The following is a 20,412-nucleotide window of genomic DNA, read 5'->3' as shown; positions in this document are numbered from 1 at the left end:
CCACCCCCACCCCCAACTGTAACAGGAGGGTCGTGTATATGAGACTCTGGGCAAAGACAAACAATTACAGTTACACCCTTCAGAGGTGAAGTTGAGAAACTTTGCTATACACAGATAGAGGCCCCAGTTTCTACTAATCCATATACATCATTTAATACAGTGATTTACTTTTTTAAGTCTGAAATTGATAGCATTTCATTAACAGAAGGTGTTAAGATTAAAGGGAAAAGGTGAATGTAACAAGTTGTATCTTTCATCAGACATGATTTTATCACACCACTGTATGGGTTTAGTTAGTGTCTAAATAGATAACTCCAATTCCTATATTGCCCCTCTGTGACCTACTCTGTAATGGAAATTCCTTCTTGGCTTTACATGTTGCATTTCAAATGGGTCTGAGAATCTAAATGCTTTTTTTTTCATTTGATAGAAACTTCATTCTGAAACCTTTCATTTCCCTTGTAGATCTTTCTCAATGCCAATCCAGTTTAACAGAATTAATGCAGCTTTTGCAAAGCATGGAAGTTATCCATAGAACATACTCAGCACCATCTATTAATGCTATTCAGGTATGACAGTCAAATGTGTTTGCTTACCAAGGTTTAAGCTGAAGCGAAATGAGTGAATGCAAGTTTGTTTGGATGTGAATTAGAGAAAGTAATAAAATAAACCGTTGATGATTGTTTGCTGATAAAATTGTGTTTGTTCTCCTTCGATGAAGGGATATGTTTTTGAAAGTCCCAAAAAGGAAAAGCGCTTTCAGAGAAGGTGGCGAACTAAAAGTTTTGGCAAGGATGCGAAATCAACACTACAGGTGATGATTTCATAATTATTTCATAATTATTTTCATAATTACAAACAGTACACCAAAGTGACCAGAGTAGACTTGTCATTAGATAAGTTATTGCTCTTGGAACTGTTTATCACTGACAATGTATATCTCTGGAGTTATTATTTTAACTTCTCCTTCCCCCCACCCTACCCCCCACCCCCCCACCTCCACTTCCCCATTTCAATCTGACATGTTTGCATTTCTTAACTTCCAAAAATTCTACCAATGTGATCATCCAAAAGGTAGTTTTATCTTTTGGTAAGACTTTGCAGCTATCGATGTTTGTTAATGTTTAGTAAAGACTAATATCCAAGAAGATTTACAGTCAAACCATGTAGCTTTGAATTTATTACTTACACATTTTAACTCCTCCTCTTCCTCCCAGCCTCAACATTTCAGTATGGTGGTTGCCATTCAAAGAAAGATCGTTATAAAATTAAAATTCTTGTATTTTTATCTCTCCAAAAAGCTATTTTGTAAGCAGTAATGGCCCTTTCATTCTGCTTAGGTTCCTTGTATCTCTGCCAGCCCAATGAGACTGCATGCATCAAACCCTAACTTGTCTGAGGTATTTAATGTAGAAGCAAAGCATTTTTCGGATGGTTCAGACTGGCCTTCAGATTATTCAAAACTGCAAGAGGATTTCTGCCATATTGCTCAAGAAGGTAGTAATAGCATTCTTCATTGTCCAATATTAAAACTTAGGTGCATGCACATACTTTAGATTACAGAAGATTATGCAATATTTTGTTATTGGTGAAACCCCTATCTTGATCTACTGTACATTTTGCTAAGGGCCCTTTACATCTAGAAATGAAAGCAGATGCTGGATATTTGATGCAAGGTAGTAGAATATTTATTATTCAAATGGCGATTGGTAGAAATTAATGAGTTTTGTCCAAGTGATTAAAATTAAAACAACTATTTGAAATCAGATTAAGTCAGCAGTGCATAGTTAGAACGTGTTTTAAGTGCAGGACGCCTTCATTGAAAACTGGTGTGAGGGGGGAGAGGAGAAAAATGGGGCAAGAACAGCATATCAATTGGATTAGTGGACAAACCGTCCCATAACCATAACAATGCTATTCTTTTAAAAACTGTTTTTGAAGGGGTGTCAGCTAATTGCCTTGAGTGTAAGTAGTTCTAGGTGCTTGTAAAAGGTTTTTAAGAGACACAGGTAACTTTTTTAAAATCCATGATAAACCAGATTTGAGAAGCTTCTGGTTCTTTCACAACGGTAGCATGGTGAAAGATGTATTAAATGGTAATGTCCTCATTTGGGATTCCACTTGTTGATCCACATTTTTGGCTTCTGGCACTGCACAACTATTTCTTCAGGAAATATTCTTGGCAGGTGATAGCTTGTGAACTGCTCCAGGATTTGCATAGGCTGACCATAATTAAGAAATTCTCCTTCTAGGTAGCAAGTAGTTATAGTAAATATATTAATGTTCTGATTTAGTTCACAGCAACTGATCATTTTTGTGTACTGCATGGTTGAGTCATGACCATTTCTTGGTCCTTGACTCTGCTGATTTCTCCCTTTTGCAGACACATCCTCAAGTGCCAGTTGGTTTTAAAACACACCAACCAGAAGGCATCTCGACATTTGAGGCTGACTTTTGGGGGGGTGGGGGGAGGAAAGATATCTTCAAAGGCTGAATTGAATTTGTGAAGGTCCCAGTTGTTCAGTGATTATAGTAGTTCCTTAGAGTTGGTAGCAAGAAATGTGCAAAAGCAAAGAGTCTCTGTCAATTTGATTATTTTTGTGATATTTCTCATTATGGTGTGCAGAGAGATTTTTATGTGCACACATTGGCTTATCCTGTTTTCAGCTACTGAGAAAACAATGGGAAAATTGGCACTTGAACAGGGCACAAGTCTTGAGATCCTGTACACCCCTATTTCCACCACACCCCTCCCTGCAGCTAAGCTGAAGATGAGCTGCTTGGCTGCAGTTATTGTCAGATGTTGACTGCCTGTGAGGCTCATTCTGAATGTTTGTGAGGCTTAGTGCATTTAATTGCCATACAATAAGGTGAGATCACTACATGTACTGTATTCAGGATACAAAGTCACTAACACAGCTATCTCTATTATGATACCATTCTAACAATCGTCCATTGTTATTTGGTAATGACAGAATTTTGAAAATTGAATTTGCAGAATATCAATTTCAGAGTGGGTGAGAGTTTGTGTATGAAGTTTGGGATGGTTGCTAAGTTTTTAGTTTTGTAACAATTGCATTGCTTGAGATCTTGATACAAGTTCCTACCGTGTTTCTGACATGCAATATTTGGACTGCGGACATGTTTTATAATGTCTGTTCTGCTGTCTTGGATTTTTACCAATCTGCAGGCTTATCCAGAAATATACTAATGTTATGAAATTAACACCATTCCTATCTGAAAATGAATATCCATAAAATGAAAAATTAAAGGCGGTAAAGTGCTTAGAGACCAAGTACATTTTCAGTTTACTTTGTTTCTTAAAACCAAACTATAGTATTAAAAATGTACTCTGAAGCATCCACTTTGGGTTTTTTTTATGAATTTATTTGAGGTTATTTGAATTACAGGTTTGAAGTCCACACCTACCCTATGGACTTCATTCTTCTGGTCTATTTAATGCTCTCAATTGATTGTATCCTTGAGTTCCCATTCATATGTCCATTTGGTCATGCAAGTGTGATTCGAAAAATGATCTTGTTCAATTATATGTCCAAGTTTGATAATTTGTTATATCTGATTCAATATAAAGTAACTTGTTTATTTTTATTTGGTAGTTCATTCTGCTCTAAAGTCGGTGTACAATTCAATGGTCATTGAAAGGGAGAAACTGAAGCAGTTGGTATCAGAACACGATGCTTGCCACTCGCCGTCTGCACAGATCATTGGTCTGAAAACTGCCTTGAGCTCAGTAAGTTTAGAGACTATGTTGGAGACTATAATTGCCATTGCATCGTTTATATATGTAGCCTCCTAATTTACTGAAGATGTACGCTCCTTTTACAGTTATTGTTATTATTGGTTAATGCTGGGTTAGCCCTTTGGCTTTGTTCTAGGTTGCAATTTATTTTGATGATTTGTTAACTTGATAAATTGCTAAGTTTTCTATTTTGCTATTTGCAAAAACAAGTATAAATTGAAGTTACTTTTTAGTTGTTTTATTATTTCTCAGTTTTGCCTGGAAAATATAGCATGTGCATTAGTAGTGCGAGTTCACCCTAAGAAATCTTCAAATGTCACCTATGTGATAGCCCTAAATATCTTTCAGGGAGGTGAACTTTTTTTTTGCAGGGAATAAGTAACTTGTATGTGTTTTTATAGTTTTGTTGATATACTATGTAGGTAAGTATGTGGACAGCAAGGTACACTTAACAAATTGTGTCACTTATTATGTGCTGTCTTGCAGACTACATAATTTCACACTTCTCTGCACTGCAATCCATCTCCTGTGCTTTTCCACATTTTGTCGTTCTGTCCAACGTCCTGCTAAGTATCACTCTCCACATCATTATCTACTCCTTTGCCAATATTTGTAGCATGTACAAGCTTTATAATGTTCCCAATACCCAAGCTAAGACCATTTACAAAATTGTAATATTTTCAAAGCTGACCTTTGTGAAACACATTGCAAATCGATGCTCCGTCTGAAAGGTGTTCATCTACCTCCACATTTTGCTGCTCATCATTGAGCCAATTTTGGATCCACTTAATTCCTTGAGTTTCCAACTTTTTATTAAGGCTCTTAAGTGACATTCTATCAAATGCCTTCTGATAATCTATATAACATTATTTGCACTATTTTGATAAACATTCTCCACGTCTAGAAATTCAATTCCATTGCACTGTTTTGGTCATTCGACATATTCAACTGGGCCCCTCGCATCCTGTTGTACTTGCGCACCTGATGCACTTTTGGCATCTGATGTGCATCAAATGATGTAATTCCATGTTCAACTCTTCATTTGGACAATTGCTGAGGAAGTTAGTTTGTTGTCCTGGAGAGGGCCATAGCTGGGACAAGACCCCAGTTGTGGGCAGCTCATTTTCATTTGTAAACAATGCATTGCTCATTGCACCTAAGGCCTAAATTGGAGACTTCAGTGTTACACCCATAACCAAAGCAGTTGTGGGCTTTCTGCTGCAGTTGCCTCATAATGGACTTGTACTGGTGTGCTACAGTTTCTAGGTTTTAACAAATGCCTTTTAACACATTCATGCTGACTTGAATTAATCTGAATTTTTCTATTTTGTTTTGTCCCCATTGATTTTCATTATATTCACAATCAGCAGCCCTGCAGTTCTCCATCACTGCCTCCGCATCTGATGAGAATTGAAAGATTGTGATGAAAGCCTCTGCTATTTCTACAGTTTGCTTCTTTCAGCCATTTAGATTTGGTTTAGGACAACTGACTTGTCAGCTTCCATTCATGCTGTGCTTATTAACTTTTAAACATTACTATCCCATCCATAACCTTTCTCTTCATGTACCTTTCACTTTTCATCAGTCTTCAAAGGAAGTAGACAAAGTATTCATTTAGTTGTTTCGGCATCACGGTCGGCATGGACAAGGTGGACAGAAAGGACCCCTTTCTGAGCTGTACGATTCTATGATTCATGCCCTCTGCCTTGATGTGCCCTTTGCCTTTTGAAGTCTTTTTTTCCTTCCCTGCTACATTTTAATGGTTATCTCTGCCGACTATTGCGCTGCAACATTTTCCCCTGGGTTGTTGATGCTCCTTGTACACAAAAGATTCTATGATAGCATTTTGAATAAGAACATGAAAGGTGATGTCTCTGATTCCTAGCCAATATTTATCTCTGAACATCAGTAACACTGATTGCTTGCTCATTATCACAATGCTGTTTATGGGAGTTTGCCATCAGCCAAAATGGTTAACTTTTTTCCTACATAATTATCACAACACTTCAAAAAATATTTAATTGACTGTAAACAGTTTTTGGATTTCTTTAGGTTCTATTGTTAATACAGAGGAGTGTGAAGTATTTATGCTCAATATGCTTGCTCTTGTGCATCATTTTTTGTATTCCAAATGTTTGGGTATGAGCTCTTAAACCTTATGGCTATTACCTTTCTTATTTTAAATACATTGCTTCATATTTCTCCAAATTTAAATGTTGGCTATCCATCTGTCTGATCAGTCTGCTGTTGTGCACCCATTGGTCTAGTCTTCTGAGGCTCAGCAGGTTGGGTCAGTGTTCCTTGGAGGTTTGAAGAATGAGGGGGTGATCTCATTGAAGCATAGAAGATCTTAAAGGAGCCTGACAGGGTGGACATCAAGAGTGGGAGAATCTCTAACGATGGGACTTTATTTCAAGATAAGGGTCTGATTGTTTAAAACTGATGTAACATAGACATTTCTTTTTGTAGAGGTTAGTGAATCTCTGGAATTTTCAGCTCCAGAGAGTTATGGAAGCAAGTTCATTAGAAGTGTTTAAAGTGGAGATACTTTTTTTGACAAATTGTGGGGGGGGGGGGGGGGGGGTGTTGAAGGCACTAGCAATCTGAGGGGCAGGAGGAGGGGCTAGGTGGCCCACTCCTGCTCCTATTTTCTTGTGTTCTTGTGTGTTTTTGTTCTTTGTATCAACCTATGTGAAGTTACTTGAAATGCTTTGCACAGATCATAACCGCTCCTTATTTTATTGCGTGGTACATCTATCTCCATCAATGGAATAACATATTTTCAGAATCAAATATATTTAAAAACTGCTACTTAAGAGCACTAAATTACTGCTACTTAAGAGCACTAAATTTAATTGAGAAGCAGAAGGGTGTTGAATTAAGCCACATTTGATCTCTCTAGCGCCTTGTGGCTTGTTTTTAACAGTTATGCTATCGGATCTTTTCATAAAACATAGAGGTAAAATGACGTCTTTGACTATTTTAACTATATTTTTCAAAGGTTTTAATCTGTGGTGCTTGGCATTTGTCTTTGCTTTTTTTTCCCAGAAAATCACTACTTGTGGGTAGATGTTCTGTGACTCTTGCACAAACAAATGTGGAACAAATTTCATTTATTCAAATCTAATACCAGTTGATGGTTAGAGAGTGAGTTTTAAGTTACTACCTTATGCAGAACTTTAATAACAAATAGTTAGCTATATACTATACACTGAGGATGAAAATCTGAAATCTATTTTAGTCTTAAGGCTTTGGATAAGGGTAATTAATACGCACCGGAGAGATGATCATATTTAAATGAGTTTCTGTGAGATTTTTGTCGCAACTTGAAATGAAGATCACCTTCATAGGTTTCAGAATTTGGAGAATTTCAGAATTTCCAGTATTAAATGGAGGTTGGATTGAGCATCATTTTGCAGGGATGGACAAAGGTCAGGGGTTCCAAATGAATAAAAGCTCAGTGCCGACCACTGCTTTCTCAGATCCCTCTGCAAACTGGTGAGAGCACTCGTAAGTGAGAGCCTTATTTTTTACTCTTTGACAGTGTTAACCCTGAGAACATGACAGAGGGTGGGGTTATGATTCCTTTAGATTGAACCATGGATAAGGAAGATGACCAGTAACAGAGGTGGGAGCAGCAGATGAACAACAGAATTGAACAGAGCACTCAAGTTCATGGGGAGCACTGTCCATTCAATCTGGTTAAGGAAGAACAATGCTCCCAGAGTCAGGGAATCTTCGACGTCCAACCTAGCTGTTTTTTGGCTGTGATTTCTCAAATCCACTGTTGGAGATATCACAACCAATTGATGGGTTTTCATTTCTTCAAGTGTGGATGGTATCGGTAGAGCTAGTAGGTATTACCAATTCTAATGTATGGGGGAAATTCCAGAGCAGCTAATGGCATGGACACAACTGGAGCAATTAACTTTGGGAATAATCAAGATATCTGAAGAAGAGGAGTGCAGATATTACAGAGGATTGTATGGCTTCAGAGATGAGTAACAATTAAAAGGCAAGGCTATAGAAGGCTTTGACCAAAAAAGCACCAGTTTAAAGTTAGTGTTGCTAAATCAAAAGCTAATATTAACAAGTGCAAGTTGGTGAATGAATGGGTCCAGTTACAAGCTAGGACAAAAGCAGCAGTTTTGGATGACTTCAGATTTAGACAGGAAGAGGGAGGTCCACCAGGAACACCTTGGGATAGTTGACTCTAGAGGTAGCAAAGGCATAATTGAGGGTCTCAGTGGCAAGCTGGAGTTGTCTGGGTGGTCTTTGTGATGCCGCACATATATCGCTGAAGCTAGTATAACTTAAAACACCAAGATAGGTTGAAGTCTCTCCTCGTAACTATAATTCTTCAACCCTGGGAACATCCTAATAAATCTCTTGGAGAAAGGCAACAAGACCCACTGATCAGGCCTTGGAATGGAGCTTTTAGATGGGAGTGTTGATTTGGCCAAGAGTCTATTTTTTGTTCTCTCCTTATTCTCGTCCAAATGCTGCACCTCTCTAATATCATGAATTGAATTCCACATTTATGTTAACAGTGCAGAGCATGACCTCATTGGAACATATCCTGATCCCTCAGTGTCTCTGGTTTGCCCTGCTGATTGGATGGCTAAGAATAGGTTCCTCAAGTGCATCTATTTATATCTCTTCCACAAACAGAAGTCATTAAGCTCTGCCTCTTCCTTTCCTCTTGCCTGTCTGTATCTGTACCAGACCATTTACAACCTTGATGGGCAGGTTGATTCTGAGTTAAGCCTATGACTTCATATCCTCTTTACAGCAGAGGTCGCCTACCCTTTGCATCCCCAACATTGGCTGTGTCCACCCTTCTTCAACTTGCTTGCTGAAACCTTTATCCATGCCTTTGATTACTTTCTGCCCTTGATCAAGCCCCCTTCATCATGTCTGGCCAACACCGCCTCCGAAGGGTTCGTGGGAAGTCGCTTTGGCCACCAGTCAAGGTGTTTCCAGCGGGGAGGCGCGACTCACTATGCTGCAGAGACCCTAAAAGAACAACACAGCTACAATGTAACCAGACTCGAACTCAAGTGGTCCTGGAAGAGGCAAACCAGGTCCTGGTGGCGGGAATCAGGGTTTAAACCAAAGGAACCATGTGCACTCCCTCGGGAGGAATCCTAGACTCAACTCGCCTCAAGAGCCACATGTGTTCCCCTTAAGACAGTCATAGTTACTCCCGCCAAACCTGGTATCCACTCAATTTTAAGATCCTTATCTTATTTTCACATTCCTTCAAGGCTGTACCATTTCTTGCCCTCCAACTCTGTTATCTCTGCATTCTGATTCTGACCTCTTATGCATGTGTTCACCTCTTCAGCTGTAAAATTCCCATTCTAAACCCCAGCTGTCTCATCTTTTAAGAAGTTCCTAAAATCTTGTTTCTTATATTTATCCATTCATGTCCTGGGGTGTCATTCTTTTTGATGCCCTTGCAAAATCACATTAAAGGTGCTATACTTTTTTTTTAAAAAAACTACTTCCTTTTAGTATGATGTAACTCCAGTGCATTTTATTGTCTTCCCAAACACTATAATGAAAAAGTAATTTTTTTTAAACTCATTGCAGACAGAATTTCTGTTTTTGTTTTAAGAAAAATAGTACAACCCTCACTGTCGTTATGGAATACAGCACAAAATATTTGAGAAAATACTGTAGTTTATAGACCATGTTACAACACTTGCATTTGTCCGTTTAAATTGATGATGCATTTATCAAGATTAAAATGTCACATTTTATATCTAGACAATTATTTTGCATTTTCAGCAGTTAACCTGCCCAGAATGTTTGTGGTACAGATTGTCTGCACTAAATAATTAATGCTCTGTGTTTCCTTAATGCCTTTTGTCAGGCTTTAGCTCAGAATGCAGAGCTCAAAGGCCGGCTGTGCAGGATACATGCTGAGTCAAGGCTGGTAGATCCAGCTGTCACTCTGTTTTCAAGTCCAGGTTCAGTAAAGGTGGGTTTGTGGAAAACTTTGTCCATCATTGTCCATATTATTTATGTGGAATGATCAACATACATTATTTAAATGCTTCATCACTTGTAGAAATTAAACTGGTAGGTGTTATACAGTGATCCCCACAAGTAGCATGATGCATCTGTAATTCCATGGTTACCTGTCCATTCTATTCATACCAAAATTCATTTCTTTTTCCATCAAATCTTGTTGATACTCCACGCTTTGAACAACAACTTAAAATTGAGACAATTATGTAGTGTCATACTGTTGTATTTAAAATTAAATGAAAAGGTCTAGACTCTTCATTAAAAACAATTGCAATATTTTTCAGGCTAGTTAATTTTGGAACAGTGACTGCTTTTTGGTTATTACATTTTGTGTATGAATTGCAATAGGGTGCATTTGCTCTTTTTTACTTTAACCTTGCTGCATAATTACATTAAACACATTGAAAGCAAGTTATAACTTGGTTTAGTTGTGGACTAAGTGTCATTTTGCTCAGCTCAAAATGTTAAATCCATTTAAAGAAGCAGTCTTTATTACAGTGTCCTTTCAAGTTCTGAATCCAATGATTTTGAAAATACTAACAGCCGTATTATTGATAGTGTGTGATGAAATGCAGAGTCTCAATATGGCTAAGCAATGTTACAAATAGGAAATGACTTAGCAAGCAACAACCAAGTTGGTCAACTGTAATATTTCTTAGTCATCAATAAAAGCTTGTACGTTTAAAAGGCATGCAAGCATTTCTTGGAAGGGGGTAGGGATCCTAAAGTATGGCCTGATGTTGGGCATGTATTAAAAAGCTATTACCTTGGAGTGCTGCCCTTAACTTCAAAGAGGTATTGGTAATCTGTCTATACCCAGGGCAAAGTCCTAGAGACCTGTTCAAATCCCACCATGGCAGATAGTGATAAATTTGAATTCTCGACTTAAAAAGTCTAATAGTGACTATTGTCGATTGTAAGGTCCCATCTTGTTCACTAATGTCCTGTAGTGAATGCCCCGTGGGTCTGGAGTCATGTGTAGTCCACCCTACCTGGTCTGGTCTACACATGACTCCAGACCCACAAAAATGTGGTGTCCTCTGAAATGGCCTAACAAGCCACTCAGTTGTAATAAACCACTAAAGTGCCACAAATTAAAAACACACAGATCACCTAGGCACCAGAAATGAGAATGGGTCCTGTCAATTCTGAAAGTTCTCCTTACCAACATCTGGGGACTTGTGCCAAAATTGGGAGGGCTGTCTCACAGACTAGTCAAACAACAGCCTGACATAGTCGTACTCACAGAATCATACCTTACAGTATCATACCTTGTGTCCCAGATACCACCATCTCCACCCCTGGGGTGTGTCCTGTCCCTGTGGCAGGATAGACCCAGCAGAGGCAGTGGTATGCAGTTGGGAGGGAACTACCATGGAAGTCCTGAACATTGACATTGGATCCTATTAAGTCTAAAGGCATCACGTTAAAATTGGGCAAGAAAACTTTCTGATTACCACCTACTGTCCCCTGTGGTTGATGAATCAATGCTTCTCCAAGTGGAGCACCACTTGGAGAAAGTACTGAGAGTGGCAAAGGCACAGACTATACTCTGGGTGGGGGACTTCAACATCCATCACCAAGATTGGTTTGTTAGCACCACTGCACACCGAGGTGGCTGAGTGCTAAAAGACGTTGCTTCTAGACCGGGTCTGTGGCAGGTGGTGATGGAACCAACGAAAGGGAAAACCCACTTGATCTCATCCTCGCCAATCTACCTGTCATAAATGTACCTGTCTACCACAGTAGCGGTAGGTAGGAGTGACCACCACACAGTCCTTGCGGAGACATAATCTCATCTTCATAGAGAAAATACACTTCAAGTCGTGTGGCACTACCACCATGCTAAATGGGACAGACTGTGCACAGATCTAGCAGCTCAGGACTGGGCATCCATGAAACACTGTGGGCCATCGGCAGCAGCAGAATTGTACTCAACCACAATTTTGCACTGTACTGCTGCTGCAAAACAGCAAATTTCATGTCATCTAAGTCGGTGATAATAAATCTGATGCTGATTCAGTCTCCTGGCCCGGCGTATCCCCTGCTCTACCATCATCAGCAAACCAGGGATAAAACCTGTTCCAATAAAGAGTTCAGGATGGCATTTCAGGAGCAGCACCATGTCTACCTCAGAGTGAGGAATCAATCTGGTGAAGCTATAGGGCAAGACTACTTGCATGCCAAACAATGTAAACAGCGTGCAATAGATAGAGATAAGCGATCCTACAACCAGCAGATCAGATCAAAGCTGTGCAGTCCTGCCACATCCAGTCGTGAATGGTGGTGGACAAGTGAACAACTTGCTGGAGGAACAGGATCCACAAATATCTCCATTCTCAACGATGGGGGAGCCCAGCACATCAATGCAAAAGAGAAGGCTGAGGCATTTGCAAGAATCTTCAGCCAGAAGTTCCAGCTGGATGATCCACCTCTGCCATCTTTAGCCAATTTGATTCACTCTACGTGATATCAAGAAACAGCTAAAGGCACTGGATGACTATGGGCCCCGACAACATTCTGGCAACGGCACTGACGATGTGCTCGAGAACTTGCTGTGCCCTTGGCCAAGCTGTTCCAGAACAGCTACGATGCTGGCTTCTACCAAACAATGTGGAAAATTGCATGGGTGTTTCCTGTCCACAAGAAGCAGCACAAATCCAACCCAGCAGATTACCTCCCCATTAGTGTACTCTTGGTCATCAGTAAAGCAAAGGGATAATCAATAAGTGCCATCAGGCAGGACTTGCTTAGCAACGACCTGCTTACAGAAGCTTTGCTCGGGTTCTGCTTCTGACCTCATTACAGCCTTAGTCCAAACATGGACACAAGAGCTGAACTCTGGAGGTGAAGTGAGAGTAACTGCCCCTGACATCAAGGCAGCATTTGGTCAAGTATGGCATCCAGGAGCCCTGGCTAAACTGGTGTCGATGGGAACTCAGGCAAAAACCCTCTGGAATCGTAACTAGCACAAAAGAAGACTGTTGTGGTTGGAGGTTGGTCATCTCAGCCACGGGATAACTCTGCAGGAGAGGGTAGTGTCTAAGGCCCAACCATCTTCAGCTGCTTCATCAATGATCTTCCTTCAGTCACGAGGTCAAAGTTGAGATGTTCACTGATTGCACAATGTTCAACACCATTCAAAACTCCCTGGATAATAAAGCAATCCACAACCAAATGGAGCAAGACCTGGACAATATCCAGGCCTTGGCTGATAGCTGGCAAGTAACATCCGTGCTACACAAGTGCCAGACAATGACGATATCCAATAGGAGAAAATCCAGCAGTCACTTCCATGACATTCAATAGCATTGTCATCACTGAATCCCCCTGCCATTAATATCCTGGGGGTTACTATTGACCAGCAACTGAACTGTAGTGGCCATATACACGAGTAACTTGCTTTCTAACTCTTCAAAGCCTGTCCACCGTCTACAAGGCTCAAGTCAAGAGTGTGATGGAATACTTTCCACTTGCCTGGATGAGTGCAGCTTCAACAACACTTGAGAAACCGGACACCATGTAAGACGTAGCAGCCCGCTTGCTAGGCACACCATCCGCAAATGTTCACTCACTCCACCACCAAGGCACAGTAGCCGCAGTTTGTACCATCCACACGATGCACTGCAGCAGGATGCATACCAGGACTCCTTGTATAGACCCACAACCTCTACCAGCTAAAAGGACAAGGGCAGCAAAAGCATGGGAACACCAACATCTCGAAGTTGCCCTCCAAACTAAACACCATCCTGACCTGGAAGTGTATCACCGTTCCTTCACTGTCATTGGGTCAAAGCCCTGGAACTCCCTCCTTAACAGTATTGTGGGTATACCCACACCTCAAGGACTGCAGTGCTTCAAGAAGGCAGCTCACCGCCACCACCTCAAGGGCAATTAAATGCTGGCTCAGCCTGTGAAGCTCACATCCCTTGAATGAATTTTTAAAAAAGTGCAAGGGGAAACTTGAGTTTCCCCTCAAGTTACACACCTTCCAGATTCAGGGGCACATTGCTAGTCCTTTGTTGTTGAATCAAATGCCTAGCTGTCTGTGCTTAACAGCAGATTTAGGAAGAAAGTCTGCCACCTTCTCAAGGCAATGGGGATGGCAAAATAAAATGCCAGCCTTTCAGGCACACTTGCCTCCAAAGAATTATTTTTTTAATGGATTAGTCCTTTTGCATTGCATTTTTAAAACAAAATGGAATGATCTGTGATTAAATGTAATGTCCATGTGTTTTTATTTACATTTTTAATTAAATGGTTTTGTTAACCATCCAAGCTTGTTTTTCATCTGAAAATGGAGTCAATGTAATGAACCAGATTTTGTGTTTGCATAGACTATGACGCCGATGTTGCTCACTGTCTTTATTCCATGAAATGGATTTCAGGGTTTCCGAGCACCTGCAGTCTAATTTACATCACAGGTTGCTTTTGGTAACTCAATGGTCCACAAGTTGTTTTGTTTGAATTCTTTTCCAGCAAACTCAGTCAGTGAGTTGACAAAAACAAATTGTTTGCTGACCAGTTTTGCTAAAAAAAACAACTTGCAAATGTTTTACTCTGCATGAAGCGTGTTTTGAATTTTTAACCAAGCACAATTTAGTAATTACTGTTGGGAAACTTTGCCCTTTAATTTTTTATATGAATATGGATTATAATTTCAAAATAATATTTTAATGTTGCATAAAATTCAATGAAATTATGTTTTTTCTGATATTTGTTTTGCCTTAATTTTACTCAGATGTCTCTTTATTTTTGGCTCTGTAGATGTTTAAATTGCAGCATATTCTAGAGATTGATAGAATAAGGGACATTAGACCAGTTGTTGGAAAAATCCTGGAATCCATGGCTGTGAAGGCTTGAAAGATGTATATCCTATTATATTAACTGAAAAGATGCATTTCCTTTCTGGTTTGCTGTCTGAAAATTCTTTAGTGTTTGACCAACCGATGCCTATCATCAGCCATCGCAAATGTTCCACGTCACAGAAATAATTAGATTTTGTGGGTGATTTTCTTTAAGATTAGCCTTGAATCCTGTTGCTTCAACATTGACTACAAAATACAAGCCGTGAAAACGAACTTTAACTGAATAGTAATGGAACTGTTTTTTAAGAGCTACTTGTATGAATGATTCAGCATTGGTAAAGTAATGGCTTTGTTTCCAGAAAGAGTGCCTGTTTTCAACGTTCATCACTCCTGCTCTAGAATTATCGAACATGGGAACATGTTGGAAACTTCCACGGCAGCCTTTTATAAATCACACTGTTTTCAAAAAAAAATATTGCACTCATGATTTTGCCTTTAATTCAGAATTGCAAGTTTGTTTATTTAACATGCATATCTTTAACATATCTTTATTAATCACGTGTACATCGGAACACAATAAAATACATCTTTTGCGTAGAGTGTTCTGGGAGCAGCCCGCAAGTGTCGCCACGCTTCCAGTGCCAACATAGCATGCCCACAGCTCGCAACCCGTACATCTTTGGAATGTGGGAAGAAACCAGAGCACCCAGAGGAAACCCACACAGACATGGGGAGAACGTACAAACTCCTTACAAATAGTGGCGGGAATTGAACCCAGGTTGACGGTGCTGTAATAGCGTAACGCTAACCGCTACACTACTGTGTAGTGACCAAACGTAATAAGCACAGTCTCCTGCTGGAGTCTTGACACCTTGTTTGATACCATTTACAGAATGCACATTTTTCATTTCAGCTCGCTGCAGAAATTGCACACTTAGCTGTATGAAGTTTCTTCTGTTCATCCACTTGTTTTGTATCATTTAATCTGTCTTAGATTTGTCTATAAATTTAAGTTGCATTGTGTGTCTCTGCTGTCACAGTTAATGGATATTTGAACCAGTGGAGGCACTAACTCTCATCCTTGCTGAGGTCCACGCAGCATTCATATTACTATACCTCACTTCACCAGGAGCCCAACAGGAACTGATTAATTCTGCCCTTCAGTTTATCCCTTGCCTGTTCCCAAGTTGTGCAAAGCAACTTGCTGTTTGAGGCCAATTACTGCTTTTAATTGAGTAAAGATGGGGCTGAATAATACAATGCCTTCTTGGCACTTAATGTGTGAAAGGCAGTTCCCCTGGAATGGAGGGCAATTGAGACAATGTCTCAGTTCACTTGTGCCGATCTAATAATTCAATGCTGGACCTCCTGGCTTAAGCTTGCACAGGTGAGCTGATTTCTGCCTTAGGCCTGCATGGAATAACTTAATTTCATGTTGTAGTGCTCCTTTAACATGGCACAGGACTTGGCATCATGTTGTTCGAGACACACAGCCATCCCAGCGTTACTTCCCAATCTTGACTGACTCTTGACGTCTGCGCCTTCCTCCTGCAACTTGCTAGGCCTGGACCCAGTCCTAAACTTGCCTTTATACTTCATGCATGTTCTCACAAGGCAGCCTGCAAAGGAATGTGCATTTAATGGTGCCCATTGCTTTGACCTTTTAGAGCAGCTGAGTTTTGGTCTGCTATGCCCGTGAGCAAAACTGTTGTTGGCATACCATGCAACAACTCTCCCTGGTGCCAATAAATTTCAATGATAGGGTTTGTTGTTTCCCATTATGACAGATTTAGTGGTCATGTTTGTCTCCTTTATACTGAGATGACAATCACTCGGGTGTATTTAAGTATATGTAGTAACTATTATTGCATGGGGTAGCACTCCAGTTCCTTTGAAATTGATGCCAATAAGAATAAATTAAGGCCAAACTTGCACTTGCAGGTGAAATGATCCAAAGTATGTTAAAGCAAATGGAGCATATTTAAACCATGGCCATTATTTTAATGTTGTGAATGCATCAACTAATTTGTGCTAAGAAAGCTCCCATTAACAGCGGTATGGTAATTACTAGATGTTGATTGAGGGATAAATATTGTTAAAATCATCAGGAATATTTTCCCTGCATTTTTATGAAATGGGTTTTTTAATGCCCCTCCGAGGGAGTAGCTGGTCCTTTAAGCATCTAAAATAACTGGACAAGAGTTGATGTGTGTCATAATGCAGTGATATCTGGGCCTTTGGATCTGCTCTTGGCATCAACCTGCTGCTGACAATGATGCTCGTTCTTGTTTAATGTGTTACTCGTGGAGCGAAGAACAGCGTGTACTGGGAGATTCTGTCGTAGTTGAACAATCCTTGTAATTAAGCATTAAAGCTTCAATAAAGTCTTGATCTGATCCACATAAAACACTGCTGCTTAAATACATGGAATTTTCTTTCCAAGTTGCGCAGTTGATTTTTAATTATTGCTTCACACAATAATTTTAAAATCTGTTTTGAGCTTTTAATGTAAGATAAAATCACTCGGATCAGGCAGCATCTATGGAAAGATAAACAGTTAATGTTTTGGATCCAAAAGTCTATTGGTACTGGGAAAGTGAGAAAGCTCCAGTTGGTTTTTAAGTTGGAAGAGGTTTGTGGATGGGGTGCAGTGGGAATCAATGGGGTAAAGAACATTTCTGATTGGGTGGAGTCAGGTTGTCCAGGTGATGCTGATGTTTACGAAGCTGTCTGGTTAACAGATTAATAAGGGCAGTTTGAGGGAAAGCAAAGTGACACACAGCCCTGAGATGTTGGTCAAAACTGTTGCTGAACCTGAAACCAAAAGAGGAATGTTGGATCAACCCAGCAAATCAAGTAGTTTTTGTGGAGAGAGATAACTGAGTTAATATTACAGGTGGATAACCTTCCAGCACAACTGACCAAACAGGACGAATGTTACACCTCTTCTCAATCCCTCTCCTCCCAGCCAGAGCAAGGACACAGACCCGATGGTCCACTCCAACCTCCACACTTGCAACTTCTACCACTTTCAATGAGATTGGATCACCAGACCTACATTCTCCTGCCAGCATTGTGGAGGGACCATTCCCTTTGCGAAGGCGCAAGAGACTGCAGGTGCTGGAATCTGCATCAGGACAGAGTGTCGAGGGAAGATAGCTTCCCTTTCTATACTCTTAGTCATGATGTAGGGGCTCAACCTAAAACATTGACCACCCCTTTGGCACCATGGATGCTGCCTGACCTGCTGAGTTCCTCCCGGAGTTTTTCTTTTTATTCCCTTTGCAAATCTCTGGTTAATTCTTGCATCTCCACCAAATATACCACTTCTTAAATCACTTTTCCATTCGAATGCAGGAGATACAACACCAGCTCTTTTAATTTGAGCCTTCCCACCATCCAGGGACACAAACAGTCTTTGGGTGAAGCAGCGATGCTATGAAAGTTAGGTTAGTTGATGTTGCCTTTAGTCCATTCTGTACCCACTATAAATTGTTTTCCAAATCACACTCCTCAATGCCATCAGAGAAAGGGCAAGAAAACGATTGATCCTTTCAGAGGTGACGCTGCATACGTGTGCCACCAACGTACATTCACATTCTGTTGGGAGAGGCCAAAGATAGGGAACAAATAGTCGCCAATTCCTTTTTGATCTCTGAGGACACATTGTATAGAACAATGGGAGACAGCGGTAACCGATAATTGCCAACCCACACCTAGATTCTATAACTTTTGAAGCTTCCAGGTGAAGGAACTTATGCCACCATGTGCTTGAGCAGTGCTTTCAAAAGGATCTGTTACTCTGCAAAATGTACTTATGAGAAGTTAATGTCATTTCTCCTTTATTACTGATGACTTTTCCAATTTCTCCTACCACACCCCCACCAGTTTCTCTCCTTTCTAACCTGCTTAAATAACCTTGCCAAAGAGAATCTATAGCCTTCATCATCTTAAGACTTCAGTCCCATGACATTCAGCTGTTCTCTTGTAAAAATAAGATTTATCTCTGAGTTTGTCCTGACATCCCAGACCCCAAGGTTTGGTGTTATATTAATGGCCCCCTTGTGATCTTCCCCAGAGCTTCAGTAACCCAGAGGACTGCACTCAACAGGTCTTCATCCTTGTCATTGATCTTAAAAAAAGACTAAAGTACAATATTTTGTGTATAAGATCTATCGGGCCTACAGCTGTTGCCATAAATACGTACAATCTGCCGTTGTAAATGTAATCAATTTATAATCCAGTTTGACTTTTTAATCTTTTGTGCCAAATGACTCTGAGACTCCAACTTTCATTCCTGTAGGAGGCAGCTCATGTGTTCCACATGGTTATCCAAGATACTTCAGAAATCAAGAAACCCACCTTCTGCAGGCTTGCTATAAAGAACCTTCATTTTAGTTGCTTCAAAAAAAAACTAATCTCTTTAAGTCTTTTTGTTCCTGTGGCTCTCTACAAATAACCATACACCACCTCACTAATAATCTGTTCCAACAATTTGCCTATAATGGACAACCTAGCTATCTTATCTTGGTCCTTGAATTGTTTGTATTGGCTAAAGGGAAGTTGTGGTTATATTTTATGTTAACAAATCAAGGCCTTAATAATCTGCTAAATAAGTAATAAATCAGAAAATGCTCTAAGTTTTATTTTCTGTCTTGTACAACTGCAGTGTCTTATTTTGGCTTAATAGGTAAGCTTGTAGTTTGCAAAACCCAGCCCCATATTTCTGTCAGTAATCTAGGATGAACACTCAGGCCAGCAACTGTGTTCATCTTAAGAACAGTGATCTTAACATAGAACTAGTTCTGCATAAAGTTAACCAGGCTTAATTTTCACATTACATTCATCTCCTTGTGAAATCCATTATAAAGTAATCAATGGTTCAATCACATCTTTAAAGTCCATTTCATTTTGTCTGTAAAAATGTGCTAGATTTTGTTACCTTCAATTGTCTGTCATATTTCTGGAGAGCTATTCATTTTATTACCTTTATGATTTTGGTTCTATTATTTTAAACCTTTTTCAGTCCCTCACCATACTTAGTTTGCATCCATTAGTCTTTCTCTACACAATATAAGATAATACGGTAGATTTAGAGTGAAATGCTTTTGCGATGAATGGGTTCAGTCAATTGAATTATGTACAAACCTGCATCATTAGTTTGAATTTAATGGATAAACTAAAGCTGTGAAGCTAAAATTCCCAAGGGTTCTACTGCTCTTATTGGAACATTAAATCTGTAGTAGGTTCTGTGTGTTCAAGTGTTCAGTGGTTTTGTGGCTAATCAAGGAACTAATTCTATTGCCTAGCTGTTCCACAGATCCTTTAATACCCAGCAATAATTGCTGTTTGAGCAAGATAATCCCAAATTTCTATCACCCTTTAAGAATATTTACTGAAGGGCCTGGCTCTAATTTTTAGACCATATCCCTATTTCTAGATTTCCCCAACCAGTGGAAATGGTGTCTCTTTATGTACCCTATTGATTTTCCCAGGTAACTTGTAAACTTCAATCAAATCATGCCATATCTTTCTAAATCCAGTGAATGCAACTTTAATTTCTAGTGCCTTTCCTAAATTAACAGCTGAATTTCTGGTAGGTGTTGCGGTAGCATAGCGGTTAGTGTAACACTATTCCGCCACCAGCGATCGGGATTCAATTCCCACCGCTGTCTGTAAGGAGTTTGTACGTTCTCCCCATGACTGCATGGGTTTCCTCTGGGTGCTCCGGTTTCCTCCCATATTCCAAAGATGTACAAAGGTTAACATGGGTGTAATTGGGCAGCGCAGGCTCGTTGGGCCAGAAGG

The 20,412-nt window shown here is 39.9% G+C and overlaps 1 protein-coding gene across 3 annotated transcripts in view; it reads left to right on the top strand.

Moving 5' to 3' along the window:
- Positions 1–20,412, top strand: part of LOC127570240 (oxysterol-binding protein-related protein 3-like) — a 131,144-nt gene that overhangs the window by 64,468 nt on the left and 46,264 nt on the right. For 2 of the 3 annotated variants that reach the window (XM_052015565.1, XM_052015563.1), the window contains exons 8-11: positions 466–569; positions 722–814; positions 1,341–1,497; positions 3,618–3,751. In XM_052015565.1, the coding sequence (XP_051871525.1) occupies positions 466–569; positions 722–814; positions 1,341–1,497; positions 3,618–3,751 (488 nt within the window). Of the gene's footprint in view, positions 1–465; positions 570–721; positions 815–1,340; positions 1,498–3,617; positions 3,752–9,638; positions 9,747–20,412 lie in introns of all 3 variants that reach the window. The other variant, XM_052015562.1, reaches the window with a different exon arrangement.

This window comes from Pristis pectinata, chromosome 5 (genome assembly GCF_009764475.1).
Source record: "Pristis pectinata isolate sPriPec2 chromosome 5, sPriPec2.1.pri, whole genome shotgun sequence".
NCBI classification, from domain to species: Eukaryota; Metazoa; Chordata; class Chondrichthyes; order Rhinopristiformes; family Pristidae; genus Pristis; species Pristis pectinata.
Note: the sequence above shows the minus strand (reverse complement) of the source record. Positions and strands in the feature narration are given on the sequence as shown.